Source organism: Trachypithecus francoisi, unplaced genomic scaffold, assembly GCF_009764315.1.
Source record: "Trachypithecus francoisi isolate TF-2019V2 unplaced genomic scaffold, Tfra_2.0 Contig01579, whole genome shotgun sequence".
NCBI lineage: Eukaryota > Metazoa > Chordata > Mammalia > Primates > Cercopithecidae > Trachypithecus > Trachypithecus francoisi.
Window position 1 is genome coordinate 15,605,862 of NW_022681442.1, and position 15,433 is coordinate 15,621,294.

Consider the following 15,433-nt stretch of genomic DNA (forward strand, 5'->3'; position numbering starts at 1 on the left):
TAATATGTGGACATTTCCATAAAATTGAAAGTAATTTATTTTTCTGGTCATAAAGGGTAGAACTGAGTTGGGCTCTTTCAAACTTAAATAAAATAGTTAAAAAAATTACTATCCAAGGAATAAATCAGTATTCAAATCATGAAAACAGAAGATCTCTATGATTGGTTTCAGACATGCTACATTGGAAATCTAAATTGCTTTATTGTTTTGTGTCATCTTTCCCTAATATTCTCATGTTCATTGAACCTTAAATCTAAACAAGTTAGTTTTCACAGACGTATTCCATTGAAAGTACAGTTTGGGGCTTGATTTCTGTCCCTGAGATATATGTAGCTTGATCCATCTTACATGAAATATAAAAACACAAAATCCAGTCTATAGGGGTTATGGGCTGGAAGTGACATTTTACATTGTAAAGTAGACATTTGTGGAGTATACATCTTTTGCATATCTTTTTTGGTGAAGAGTCTCCAAAATTGTAAGATAATTTTATTCATCAATTAAATATTTATCAAGCAACTATTAAGTACCAGAAACTTGTTAGCAGCTAGGGATTCAAAGATAAAATAAGATACAGCCACTGCCTTCAGAGAGCTTGCTACCGGGGAATAATGAAAAGAACATAGCAAGTTTGATATATGTTAGAAGGTGCAGATACATGTTAGAAGGCGCGGGATTTCAAGACAGTGAGGTATGGAGGGGACTGAAAAGGTCTCACGGAAGAGGAAATACCATTTGAACCAGGCTTTGAAAACAAGCAGCTAACAGAGAGGATTTCAGGTACAAGAAACAACAGTATGGCAGACCACACCTGCACTCAGAGAATCATAAGAAAAATATGTATGGAATGATTGATAGGCCCAGCAGCTATCACAAAGATATTTATCTAGTCATTTTTCTCATGTTGTAGATGAAGAAACTGAAGGCCTGAGAGTTTAAAATAATTGTCCAAGGACCCCCATGTAGCCAGTGGTGCTGTGCAGCTAGGCTTAGGACTCTGAGGTGCTAAACCCGGACGGGAAGTTGAGGAGAGGTGAGAGAGGACCCTTCATTCCAGAGTAAACGTCTGGACCTATTTCAACAGGCAATGAAAAGTCTGCAAAAGTATGAGGAAGTGATATGATTAGAGCTGTGCTTTCCTTTGGGAGCAACCCAGGTGAGAAGCAACCACTCCCAGAACAAAGCATGGGGGGAATAAGAATGGAAAAAATAAGATGTCTTCTCTGTCCGCTCCAGGGATAAAATCTATGGAGCTTCATGATTACTGAGATGTAAAAGGGCAGAAAGAGAGAGAAGACAGGCTAATTTGAAGGTTTCAAACTTGAGCCACTCCAAAACAGACTTTACAAAAACAGGCAAGTCAAGGGAGAAGAGCTGGTCTGGGGAATGGTGGGAGGTGACAGAGGAAAGGGGGAAGGAAGGCTGACTTTTTATCTGAATGGGAGGAAATCCAGGTTGAGATGCTGATGCTCAGTATGTGAGAGGTGTTGGCTGAAGACCCACAGGATTGGCAGTTAGCTGCAGAGAAGTTTTCCCTAAGTGAGCGGAGAGGGCAAAAGAAGCTGGCTAAGGATCAGACCTGGGGGAAAGCCTATATGCAAAGGGCAGACGAAGCTGAGGATGCACAGAAAGGAGGTGCTCTACAGCCATTGCCGCTAAGTGAATTCTAAGTGGGTACCTGTGATGGGTCAAGGCACAAAACAACAGAGGAAGGGAAAGTTTCCAGAATGTGGGGAGGTGAAGTGGGGAATAATCGACAGTCAAACACTACAGAGATGTTAGAATTGAGGAAAGGGCATTTTAATGACTATGTTTATCACTCGATTACTGCTGTAGACAAATATTAAACTTAGCAATTGTACATCTGTTTTATTTCACCTCTCTATTCTTTGTTCATAGCACTTTAACACAACTTGTAAGTATGAGTTGATTGGCATGCGTTGATTTGCATGAATGTTTGTCTCTGCATAGGCTGTAACCTCTATGAGGGCAGGAACTCTGTTTGGTTCACTATAGTATATCCAGTGCTGCCATACAATAGATACGTTTACATGTTTCTTGAATGAGTAAGAGTAGCAAGGGAGGATTCACAATAACTGTATTTTGGAAACAAGGGAAAATTATTTCCTTCTGTTGATTTTAAGGTCTTTTAATATCAGATATTTTTTGACACAGAGTCATGTTTATTAACAAGAATCTCAGATATTTGTTCTTATCTCTGTTGTTTCCTGGGCTATCTGCCTAATTTTCTAGTTTATTTTACCATGAATGCCACTTTTTCTTTCTTCTTTGTGAAGACACATACACTGGCTATAAACAATATTTGTATTTGAGGTTAAAGGGTAACTAACATGCCAGATTTTTATAATGAAGTTTTGATGTAATTCAGTAGTTCTATTTCTTATTCTAGCCACCTCCAACAAAGAAAGTGCTAAGATTATATCAACAGATGTATTTCTACAAGTGTGAAGATACGGTGGCAGAATTATAAAAGAAAAACAAAGTCTGAAGGGATAGAAATTTGAGAGGCTGCTAGAAACTGGAAATTTGCTTTAAAAAACTGTCTTCAGAGGAGAAAGTACTACACTGTGAGCCAGCAGACCTAGAGTCCATTTCCGATTCATCTCTGAGATTACGGGAAACGTACCTCTCACTGGTAGTGTTAGATTCCTTTTACTCACTTCGAAAATAGGGGACTGTAAACCACCTACCTCTTTCAAACATGCTAAGAAGATTCCATTAACACCATTTCAAGATTTTTTTAAATTTAAGGAGCAATGCTAACTATTTTTAGTCACTAGTAATCAATACATACGAAAATAAAGTTTCCCAATGGCTCTGAGCAGCTGCAAAGACAAATTAAGGTACCACTCAGAAGCAGATTATTTGCTCTCCCCACCCCAAACTGGCATGACTTAGCATAATTTGTAGTATTAAACCGTGCAATGGGGTTAGAGTGAAACGCATCCTAGGACTCTAATCCAACCCCATCATTTTTTGCATGGGAAAACAGAAGACCCAGAGACTAAAAGACTTGCCCATGGTTGCACTACTAGTTAGTGACAGAGCTAGGTCTAGATCTTAGGGCTTGTGGCTCCAAGTCCAGAGCTCAGATGTACGAGTTTAATTTCTTTTCCTGTGAGTTCATGGGCTTCTTCCTATTACATATGCTGAGTCATAGTTTCATTAGCAGATGCGCCATGGCATGCAGAGATTTGCATTTTACCACATTTCTGAAGTCACCGGCAAAGATAAAATTGTCCTTACTATCATAAGCCCACTGCTTAGCAGAGACACTCTAGGGCTTTCCTCCTTGACTTTGGGTTTAAAGCTTTTTTAGGAATAAGGGCTATGCCTCATTATCTTTATCCACAGGAGCACAGTGATGAGGGAGAGTCACACAGGCTGAGGAGCCAATGGCCCTGGGTTTGAATTCTGGCTCACTCACTCACTAGCTGTATTTACCCTGGGGAAGTCATTTAATCTCTCTAGAGTTTTGGTTTTCTAAATAGTAAAAGTGGGATAATCATCTCCACAGAATCATTAAGAGGGTTACACCAATGAATATATAAAGCACTTAATATAATGCCTAGTTCTCTTTCCCTTTCCTCTTTTCATGAAATTAAACCAAAGTTCTCTTATTGTTATCATTATAAACAAGAAAGACATCCATGACACTGTGGGAAAACTATCATTTTAAACATTATTAATATTTCTAGATTATTCAAAATAATCTAACCATCTTGCCCAAACTTCTAAGGCTAACGTAGAAAACTTGAAAATTTCAAAACCTTAGACTTTCTAGTAGTATTCTTTTGGTAATGGTATAGTCAATCATATATGAGGCAGGATCACGGCAAACTTCTACTTCCAGTTGTAGCACATAGCTTCTTTTCAGCAGTGGAGATTTGGGCCATTGGGATTTTTGATCCAGTGAGAAAAGTTAATCTGCTTCTCATTAGGAAGAATCCATAAACCATGAAATCCATAATCTTCCATCACAAAGTGACAGCAATCATTATCATTTTCAATTTATGCTTCTGAAGAGCTCTATTTACTCTGTCCACATTTCATCTTAATGTGCCTCTAAAATGCTCGGGGACCATGCTGTCCGGGGTGACTGGAGACATGCTTGGTTGTTTAGTGTCATGCAGGAGAGTTACTTAATGTGTCCTGTTTTCATGGAGATGTCAATCTTTCAACCACTTTGAGGTCAGAAGACAAAGTGGCTGCACAGTGAACATAGGCATAAACAACAGCATAAATCCCACCTTAACCAAAGAGTCTGGCATGGCTGCTCACAGAAAATACAGAAATGAAGCAGCAGGTTTGCTGGGCAGGGGAGCAGGAAACCTAATTAGTCCAGCTCTAGGAATGCCAAAAAGCCTACTTAATATCTTTTGCCTTACTATTCTAAGCCCCCTAAAGGGAGAATTTCTCCCAAGCACCTACATTTATTGTATTAAAAAGAGATTAGTGCATGGGTAATCTAAGGGATGAGTCGGCACAGTTTTTCTTTTGACCTCTGGTTAAGACAAGAGCCATAAGGAAGGGAGTTCACACATTTCAGAAAGAAACTAAAATGGCCATGTCTAAGTATTACTTGCCACATATTGCTGGAGCAGTTGCTGGTGGAAAGAAAATCAAATCCAAAGATAATGCTATTTTTTAAATTAAAAAAAAATCACTAGCTGCTCCTGAAAAGAGATGGCCAAAGTAGTTCCTGTGCATTTCTGTCACTCATTTTCAGGGTTGAAATTCACTGTATGAGAGAAATCCACCATGCTCATAGGATGCTTCTGCCTTTGCCGATCCTCAAGCTCATCCTTCTTAAATGCTCTTATTCACGCCAACGGAGAGTACACATGACACTGACATTTAGTAAGTTACGTTTCAAACAAGGAGTCTGATATCAAAAATTTAGTAAGCTACATTTCAAACAAGGAGCCTGATAAAAAAAATTTGAGATTATGCAAAGTACTACAAGAAGACTTTTAATCTATAAGAAGACTCTTAATAATGAATGCTGCCGGGCGCGGTGGCTCAAGCCTGTAATCCCAGCGCTTTGGGAGGCCGAGACGGGCGGATCACGAGGTCAGGAGATCGAGACCATCCTGGCTAACACGGTGAAACCCCGTCTCTACTAAAAAAAATACAAAAAAACTAGCCGGGTGAGGTGGCGGGCGCCTGTAGTCCAGCTACTCCGGAGGCTGAGGCAGGAGAATGGCGTAAACCCGGGAGGCAGAGCTTGCAGTGAGCTGAGATCCGGCCACTGCACTCCAGCCCGGGCGAGAGCGAGACTCCGTCTCAAAAAAAAAAAAAAAAAAAAAAAAAAAATAATGAATGCTAATTTAATAACACTAACATTTGGAGAAATAAATAGCACAATAGCCAAGAGAAGACCCCTGGCACCCTGTCCTTCACACAGTGGGGGTGGGGTCAGGAGCCTGCCAATGAAGCTCCACCTCTACCTCCTCCTCAACTCCCCCAACCTGTCACCCTGCACAAATAGTGGAGGAGGTTCAAGAGAACACAGGGCTTCTAGGAGAGGAATCTGGGAAAGGATAAATTAATTTGAACCCAGTTGCTCATTTTACTGAAATTAACTGAAGCTCATAGAGTCAAGTGGTTGCTAAAGGTCACACTTCCCAAGCCTCCTATCATTGTCATCATCATCACCAAAATAACTTATGAACTGATTCCTATGTGTAGGGCACTGGGATAAGCACAGGCATATATAAGGACTTTCTGTAAAGATATAGAATAAACTAAACTTCAACAATGAGATAGCCAGTGTCAGCATTTGGTTCCCAAGAGCCAATATGGTTCCCAAATAATCACTGGAATATATTTCCTCTCAAATGTGTTAAGTTTTAATTGGCTGTGCACACACTAAATATTTGGATGAGGAGTGAAAAAAATAGTCATTTAGTTCATATATCGGTGTCAGTATTTTTCTTGTTCAGGGAAAACCTAGATGATGATGTTGGAAAAAATTTTCTCTACAGATACTGCCGTTTTTCTTGCAGTGAAGTCAAGATATTTTATTTTATTGTTTCTCAACATTTTATTATTAAATATTTAAACATGTATCAAAGTTAAAAGAATTTTATAATGAATACCAGTATTCCTAGCACCTAGATCCTACCATTAACATTTTTCTTTACTTGCTTTATGACATATCAGTCCATCTACCCATCTTACCCATTTTCCAAATTGATGGAGATAATAGATAATGTTGCAATTTAAAGAGTTGAACCACTGTCTTACTCCTGTAAGAGCTTGAAAAATCTACTAGATTGTTTTTAGAAAACAAAGAACAAGCTCATCCTGAATTATGTACACAGATACTCATCATAGTTTAATCCTCAGGCTCTGTAAAAAGTACGTAAGCTATTTCAATCTTTTGTCTAGCTCTATCAACCCTGTAGACATTTTCAGTATTCATCAAAATGCTTGCTTTTGTAAAGACATGGTCTGTTGATTATAGACAGGTTCTCTGCTACAGATCATCAGGAAAAATTACCTGGAATGTTAGCAGTAAGTAATTTTTATTCTTTTGCTCTACACTCTAGTATCCCCTCTCCCAATTATTCCTTGAGTGCAGATATACAGTGCTTTCTACATCTCACTCCCCTCTTATAACACCTATCTCACAGCCCTGTCATGAGGATCACATGTGAAAAATAGAAGAACATTTTAGAAAGAGTAAAGTACTATGCATATCTAAGATAACATTACCATTAGTAATCATAATCCAGTTGTTAGAAAACACAGCTGAGGTAATGGTTCACACTGCTACTTGTCTCTTTCATATAAGTCAAAAAGGACTTCAAAGGTTAAAGGGACAGAGAATTGGCAGTTGCCTTCAGTCTGCCCATCTCGTGAAGGATCGAGAAAAATCTTGATGTATATCACACAGACTTGTTTTCATTAGTGAAGTGTTTGTTTTGGAAATCATCCCAGTTTTAAAACAATACTTCCATTAGCTGTGCAAGTACCTATAATTATCCATCTTATCTGACCAGTGCCAAACTCTTTTACTTATTGCATCCCATTTACCTCGGAGGTGCTGAAAGGAAAAGAACAATGTATGAAAAGGTGCAGAAAATGTTTATTTCTTTGAATAAACATCCATAAATGAACTTTGGATAGAAATTCCTGCAATAAGATATCATCAGGTACCATGAATGATGAATCTGAAGGTGTTGGAAACTCTCTGCTCCCATATATGGGAAACATTCTGTTACATGAATACCTAACGTTTGCAAGGCATAAAGTAGTACATTTTCCATTTTTTGTGTCTGGTTGGACACAAGTCAAGAAAGTGAGGAACAAATTCAAAGCCAAGTAGGGAAGTAAGAAAAGATAAAATAAGCAAGGAGGCCATTTCATCATCAATTACTGTTATTGAGAACTTGCCAGATTGCTGGCATTTTATTTTATGCTTAAGGGGAATTGAAGAGAAAAACAGATTTGAAATCACCCTTGCCCTCAAAAAGCATTCATTCCAGAGTGGTTGGACAGAGAAAATAATCAGGAGACAGAAAAATTCAAATTTATAAAGATGGAATAGTATATGCAAAAAGAGAGAAATAAGTGTGGTCTGCAATTTAAGTATCACTTATATTCAACATTGAGCATGCTTAGAATGTGGCCAACACCACTGCAATGAGCAGACATCTAAGAGGACAGGTATAATTATCCTCAAATCAAAAACATGCTTTTCCTACAGGAAAAGGAGAATTGGAACAAAGGCTGGCTATGCCCACCTAAGACAGAGGGTTCCCGTGGTCCATGAACTCCAGTTGGTGCTGAAAGCAAGGGCATATCTTAAACCTACTGAGATGATTGCATGAAGCTATCATCCTCTGTTGCCACTCAACATTCCAAACATACATGTTCCCTAGTTTGGTTCCATATTCACAAAGCAAATTTCTAATCACATTTAGAATTTGGTTTCCAACATGCCACACATACTGGAAGAAAGGAAGCTGGCTGGAAGGGTCTAGAACACGGTGGCCCTGCTAATGAGATTTCTCATTGTAATTCCAGCAATTAATGCAGGTGTATGTGTAAACATTCACACATGTGTGTATTATACAGAAATACACACATATTCAACATGTGTTTTTCAGAGAAACACTGGGAAATCTCCATTTATAACAATGCAGATATCTAGATAGTTGGGTAAAAGTTTGTATTCTCATAAAATTTTACCGTGCTCTAAATTAGAACCTTGTAAAGATCCTTACTGTGCTATTTAGTGGCATTGTTTATTTCTTCTGTTCAGTCTACAAGTTCTGCTTAACTGCTGAAGGCTCCTCATTTATCATACCTGACTGCCCAGGGGGAGGGGCACCTGATGATCCTCGTGGTAGACAAAGAAACACAGTCAGAACAGCAGCTCTGTTCCCAGCACAAGGTTCAATGGCGATTGGCTTGGGTGCCCCCTGAAAAAGAAAACCCACTTTAAGTTTGCACAGTTGATATAGCATTGCTATTTTAATTCACCTTATCTGTCCTTTAGGTAGCTGTGCTGTACATTCCTACTTGTTCAGGACACATCATGTGTTGTTTTAACACTAGCTCCTTGCACACTATAATGTGCCTACATTTGAATAAATCAACAAACTTCACTATATTTGATGAGCAGCTTGTGAGCCACAAAGTTATGCAACTTTTGTTCCTTTTTCCCAATTGTTTCCTCTCACCAATGATGTACAACATAGTGTAGTTTATCCAATTAAGTGATCACAATTCAAAATATTCTGTTGGCATATCTTAATTTTCTTATTTTTACTGTCTACAGAGTGTACAACATGATGTTTTGATATACGTATACATAGTGAAATTACTACTACAGTCAATCCAAGTAACATATTCATCACCTGATACAGTTACCTATTTTTTGGTGGAAAGAGCACCTAAAATACACTCTCTTGGTAAATTTTCAGTATACAATACAACAGTATTAACTATAGTCCTCCTGCTTACATTAGATCTATAGACTTATTAATCCCACATAAGCGCAAGTTTGCACCCTTTGACCTACATCTCCTCATACCCTCCCCTCCCCCTCCCTGTCCCTGGTGACTATTGTTCTAGTCTCTGTTTCTACGTCTTTGACTTTTTTTAAGAATCCACATGTAAAAGTGAGATCAGGTTGGCATATCTTTAATACTGTGTTATTGAAATACCTACTTACTAATCACCCACCAATGCACCTGTATAAATAACTTTAGAAATAACATACAGTAAATATATAATAATAATAATAATAATAATAATAGCAATAGCTAGTATTCTATTAAGTCGTTACTATGGATTAGGTGTTCAAAGTGCATTACATCTATTGACTTATTTAAACCCACAACAACTCTGTAACATGAGAACACTGAAGCAAGAGGTTAAAAAAGCTTGCTAGGACTCACATAGCTAGGAAGAAGTAGTTGGGCTAGCATGTAAGCTCAGGCAGGCTGCCTCCTGAGTTCACATTCTTAATCACGCAATGCATGCTTATGACATGCGTGCATATGCAAACGTGCACCTCCACACATGTATACATAAACGTATGCACAAGTACACACATGTGTATACAAATCCACATATGAAATTTGGAATTAAACACAATGTGATCTTTGGAATAGTGAGGCTATCAATTTAGCCTAGGAATGTTAGTTTTGGCCATTATTTAAAGAGCTGTAGAAGAGACATGGTTGATATATCAAAGCAACATTTCTGAGTAAAGGCAAAATTAAATGGAAGAATAAGTACCACAGCTTTAATTATTAGAACAAATGATTTGTTCAGGTTTTTTCATTCATGATATTTAAACTTTTCAGAAGAAATACAGACATACGCAGTCATTCACCTAGAATATTCTAGAATACTGCCATTTCTAGAAAGTTTAATGAGGCATTAAAGATAAAATATGTCTGCTTTCATGTAAAACTTACACTGAAATTTCTGGTGACAACGGTTTTATGTGGTTATAAAGGATTTCTCCTTTATAGCAACATAAATCTCATGTTTTAAAATTATCCTCATATAGATACATTTTGGGAGTATTCAATATAAAGGTGAAAGTGGACATGGTGGTGGAAGTAAAGGGCATAAAAATGTTCCAAGAAAATGCTGTAAGCCATGTTGCAATACTTGTATCAAGTTACATGATCTATGGTTTTATACTTTAAAGCTTACATTTAATTTAACAGACTTATTTTTGAAAATGTTAAGTCAAAATCAGCATAAGTACATAGATATTCTCCAATGATGTAAATATTTAGAGAATAGGTTTGTCATATTCCAAGGCTAAAAGAAAAATACTGTGAAATGTTTCAAATCATATTTACAGGCTACTAAAAGTTATTTTAATTTAATAAATGCAAACAATATATAAAGGTCAATTGATTAAAATATACTAACAGAACATAAAATAAACTCAGGGTTTAAATGATAGCGATATATTGGAAAAACTATACCTAAGAAACAATCAATCATTTCTACTAACGGGCAAGCTTTTCTTTGTTTTTCTTTTTAAACTCTCAATGTATTAACTGATACTATTCAGCATATCCAAAGGCGTGTTAAAAAAAAAAAAAAACCTGACTGCAAAAATTAGAACAGTAGAATTATATATTTATATAAAAACATTGAGAAACAGTGGGTCTTGCTTTAGGAGACTGAGCAAAACAACAAATGGTTCGGTAGTACATCACTTTGATCTTTTTGCCAGGCTATCTTTCTGCCGCTTTTAACACAAGCAGAAAACATTTTAAAACATCAACTACTGGTGTTTAAACACCAACAGCATCAATGGAGAAAAAAATTAATAAAAAATAACTAATCTCCAGGTGGAATATGGCCTAATTAACACTTTAAACTTCAGAGACTTAGCAACAAATAAGGACAGTGTAGTAGAATATCTCAAATGTGGAAAGGAAATTATGCCTGCATAAAAGCTACTTCTACAAAATCTTCCTTTAAAAAATTACTCTTCTCATTCTTAGTTCTACTGCTATTGTAAAGAAAACATTCAGAAATTTCTGTATATTGATAAACTGTATAAAAGGAGATTATACTTCCATTTAAAAAAATCAAATTGACTTACAACTTGGTCTATTTTTAGGTAAAAGAATTTTAATAAAAGGATATTAGCAAAAATATGAATTATTCATTCTGTTTAAAATATTACTTACTAGCTCAGCTCTTTGATAACTTCTGGAAGAAATTCACATAATTTAAACATTATTTTCAAAGAGTGGGTGGCAAATATCACTTTCAATACAGAATTTTATATACAAAAAAACCAAACAAATCACTTTATAGCACTTGAATTTTACAACAGAAAATAGCAAAACCCCACGAATGATAATGTTTTTGATACCCCGAGGTTTGTCAGTTGTTTCGTGATAACTACATAACCATGAATCAAAATCATTTCACAATGACATAACATGTTCACTGAGCTGTGCAATTTATCATGTACTTTCCGTTGCTGCCTTTCAAAGAGATAAGGCCTGGGTTTGTTTGCCCACAGCACTCAGCAACTGTGATTTACTTCTAGGCATTTTCATATTTGTTGTACTGCAAGAAGTTGGTGTTAGGCTCTGCCAGAAAACATCACTGACAGTTATGTAATTAGCAGTCCTTGTGTATTAAGCCCACAGCACTTTTAAAAAGACTTGTTTTGTTCACTCTAGTGTTTTTAAAGCTATTGTACTCTTATTTTCAAGTTGCTGTTTTAGGGGCAAAAATTCTATATTAAATGCTTTCCATTTTTCAGCTCTTACCAACAGAAAAAAAATTGCCAGAGAAGCTTCTAGAATCATGGAGATTTTCAAGTTTATAGTTCTTAAAACTCATAATTTGTTCTGAAAATGAGGCCTTCATTTGAGCTCAGGATCAATCCTGGGAAACTGTTGCTACGTGAATCACTGCACATTTGGAAAACATCAATGAGTGAAGCTGGTTACTTGTTTCTTCTTCCACTGGCCCTCTCCAACGGTGAGTGAGGGATTCACTTCCGTAAATCACACGGAGACCCAACACTAGAAACCATATTCCAGCAGCTGAGGGCTTAACAGAATTATCCGATGTCCGTGGACCAGTCATTACAATTTAAGTGGGGTTTAGTAAAACATTCAAGGGCTCAAGATTAAAAAGATGTCATATCCTTTTTCAAAAACGTTTTCAGTAGTTCCAAAGTAGAACTTGTGAACTAAGTCACTTCAAGGCACAGGTGGGTAACAGAGCAATAATAGTTAACATTTATTAAGCACTTACTATATGACTGGTGTCAATACCTACCCAACGAGGCATTGACTATTTCCATTTTGCAGATGATGAAACTGAAGGTCTAAGAGTCCAAGTGACATAAATAAAGTTGTAGACCTAATGGGTGGCATAACCAAGATTTGGACCAATGCAGTCTATCTTCTGAGCTTGTATGCTTAACTTTATGCTATATTACCTGTAATAGGTAGGAAGACTGACTTATCCTCTAGAGTAAGACAATAAAACGTAGTGGGTACTAACTAGAAAGTATGACTTTTTAAAAGACATTAACTCTTAAAATGTGTGCTGACCAACAGAACATGTCTATGGGTCAAAAGAGGCTTGAGTCCAAAATGACATTCCCTACATTCTCATCTAATCACATCCTTTATTCTGCACAAGCTCTATGTTTTAGTCAAATTAAGTGCCATTAGTAACTGTTCAACAACTGTTCCCAGGATTTTCAGAGTCATCTGTGCCTTCTTCACTCTTAGTCTTCCGACTGTCTGAGGCATCTTTCCCACAGGTCTCCAGTGTTCCTGATCTTATGCATCCCTCAAAGCCAACTCGTGTCACTTCAGCTATAAAGCCTTCTCTGATCTGAGATGTTTAGTTTCTCCCTCTTCAGTTATTTAACTTTACTTTTTGTGGCCCTCTTTATTTTCGACTTTGAATAACAGCTGGGTAAATGTCTATTTCCCATTGCCTCAAGCTCCTTGAGAACAGGTCTTGTTTCTTATTCATCCCTACATCCCCTGTGCTCACTTCCTCTCTTTGAAATGTCCAAGCATGGTGCTTGTGCCGCCTTTTTGGGACCTATGTCTACCAATATTTTATTGTACTTACTGATATACATGTTGTATAGCCCTGCTTCTGCAAGGTATATATTATGTTAGATTTTTCTTTGTCTTACCTATAGCATCTACTAGAGTGCATTGCACATGGTAAGTGAAAGAGTCAATGAATGAGTAAATCAAGCTGTCACAGAGGTCACATGGTGAAATAAGAGATAGGGCATGACCAAGTTTCTCTCCAAATTTGGATATTAAAGGGATAATAAAACACTAAAAATAATAATATGTAACATTTACTGAGTGCTTACTAGATGCCTAGTGCTATGCTAAGCTTTTTACATGCATTATTGTATGTAATCTAAATAGCAACCCTATTAGCAGGATACTGTTATTTGCCATTTCCTACAGATGAAGTAATTGAAATTCAGAGAGGTCAGATGGTATTTCTCAGGGTAAGACAGCTAGTGAGGGGCAGATCCAGGATTGAAACTCTGATTCTACAATCTAGGTTTTCAGCCACTGTACAATATTACTAAAAAATATAGCTTGAGAAGCTAAGGAGTCTCTCATTCTCTTGGCCTATTAATAGCAAAAGTCAATTTAGAATACCAGTTATAACAATTACATGCAGATACTTACCCCATTTCTGACTAGTGATCAGAACATATGAGTCCTCAGACCAGCTTTCCCACTATCTAGCCGTGTGATCCTGGGCTTGTTACTAAGTCAGTTTCCCCAAATGGAAAACTAAGTCATTTTTCCCCAACAGGTAGGTTGGATGATTTTTAAGGTCCCTTTCCTCTTTAACATTCTGTGACTATGGTTTATGGACAACCTCCAGAATCTGTGACATACCAATATCTAACAGTTTGTCTAAGTATGGTGAAATTTAAGATTTCCAATCCTTGGTATTGTTTTCTTCCTGCTCAGTTACTTTAAATGGCACATCTAATTTTTAAAGAACAGTTTTATACCATATGATGAATACATCACATAAGACTAAATGGCCACCATCGCATGCCAAAAAAGCAATTAGAAAATTGAATCAAGGAATTAAGGATTAATGTGGGTAGTTATACCTGTCAGCAGTAATAAGTATTTTGACAAGAACAGAATAAATTCTGACAGTATGCACAAATACTAATCTGATAGATGAGTGAAATATTAAAAATGCAAACAACTACACATTAATCACTCTAACATTTCCCTACTAAAATACTTTTAATGTTATTCTTATCAGAATTCATCTATACATGAAAATGAGTCTTTTTCAACAGCTTGCATGACTTGGTATTTGCGGTTTAATGAGTGTTTATATTGATACGAAATTTAGTTTTCAGTCACATTAGTAAAACTGAATGAATTTACTGAGTATTGTATTAAGTGAGCCTGATGGCTTTTGGCTCGCAGCTAATCAAGCGTGCTGATTCCATAGGATCAGCAAATACTAAGATTCCAGATTTCAAAAACAGATTCTCTGATTCCATTGTTTAGGCCTAGGGAAAAAAATGAAAGCGAAAATCACATTCTTTCCTTATTTACTTTTTATTTTGCATGAAATGATAAAGGAGAAAAAACACATTAGCTGGGTTTACTCAGTAGGAAGGAGAAGAATTCATATTAATAAAAGAAATTAAGCTGATGGACACTCTCAAAAACAGGGTTATATTGCATTAGAAGCCAATTCAAAGAGAATAAAGTATTACATGTGGGAATAGGTAAAGGAATAAAACATAATCTTCATGGAATCAGGATGCTGCACTTGAGGTTCTGAAGGTATTCCAACCATAAACTTCATTTTCATATCCTACCAAATATCCCTCCTTGCTAAAATGCCTCCATGTTCAATCTGTGTTCAAAATTTCTTTTTTTTTTTTTTTTTTTTTGAGAAGGAGTCTTGCTCTGCCACCCAGGCTGGAGTGCAGTGGCTGGATCTCAGCTCACTGCAAGCTCCGCCTCCCGGGTTTATGCCATTCTCCTGCCTCAGCCTCCCGAGTAGCTGGGACTACAGGCGCCCGCCTCGTCGCCCGGCTAGTTTTTTGTATTTTTTTTTTAAGTAGAGACGGGGTTTCACCGTATTAGCCAGGATGATCTCGATCTCCTGACCTCATGATCCGCCCGTCTCGGCCTCCCAAAGTGCTGGGATTACAGGCTTGAGCCACCGCGCCCGGCCTGTGTTCAAAATTTCTAACTAAACACATGCAGGCACACAAACACAGACACTCATATATACCCATATTTAAGGATTATCTTTATAGTATACTATCTAGATAAACTGAGTTTTGTAGTTATTTTAATTGTGTGGCACTGACTTTGGGAGTAAAGTGGCTGGATTGTGACAGCTTCAGTTTTATCACCTA

At 37.1% G+C, this 15,433-nt stretch overlaps 1 protein-coding gene across 1 annotated transcript in view; it reads right to left on the reverse strand.

Annotated features, from left to right (window-relative positions):
* The window catches only part of ATRNL1 (attractin like 1), an 852,984-nt gene that overhangs the window by 99,006 nt on the left and 738,545 nt on the right, over positions 1–15,433 (reverse strand). The window contains exon 28 of the mRNA XM_033181738.1: positions 8,339–8,453. Within this exon, the coding sequence (XP_033037629.1) occupies positions 8,339–8,453 (115 nt within the window). The remainder of the gene's footprint in view (positions 1–8,338; positions 8,454–15,433) is intronic.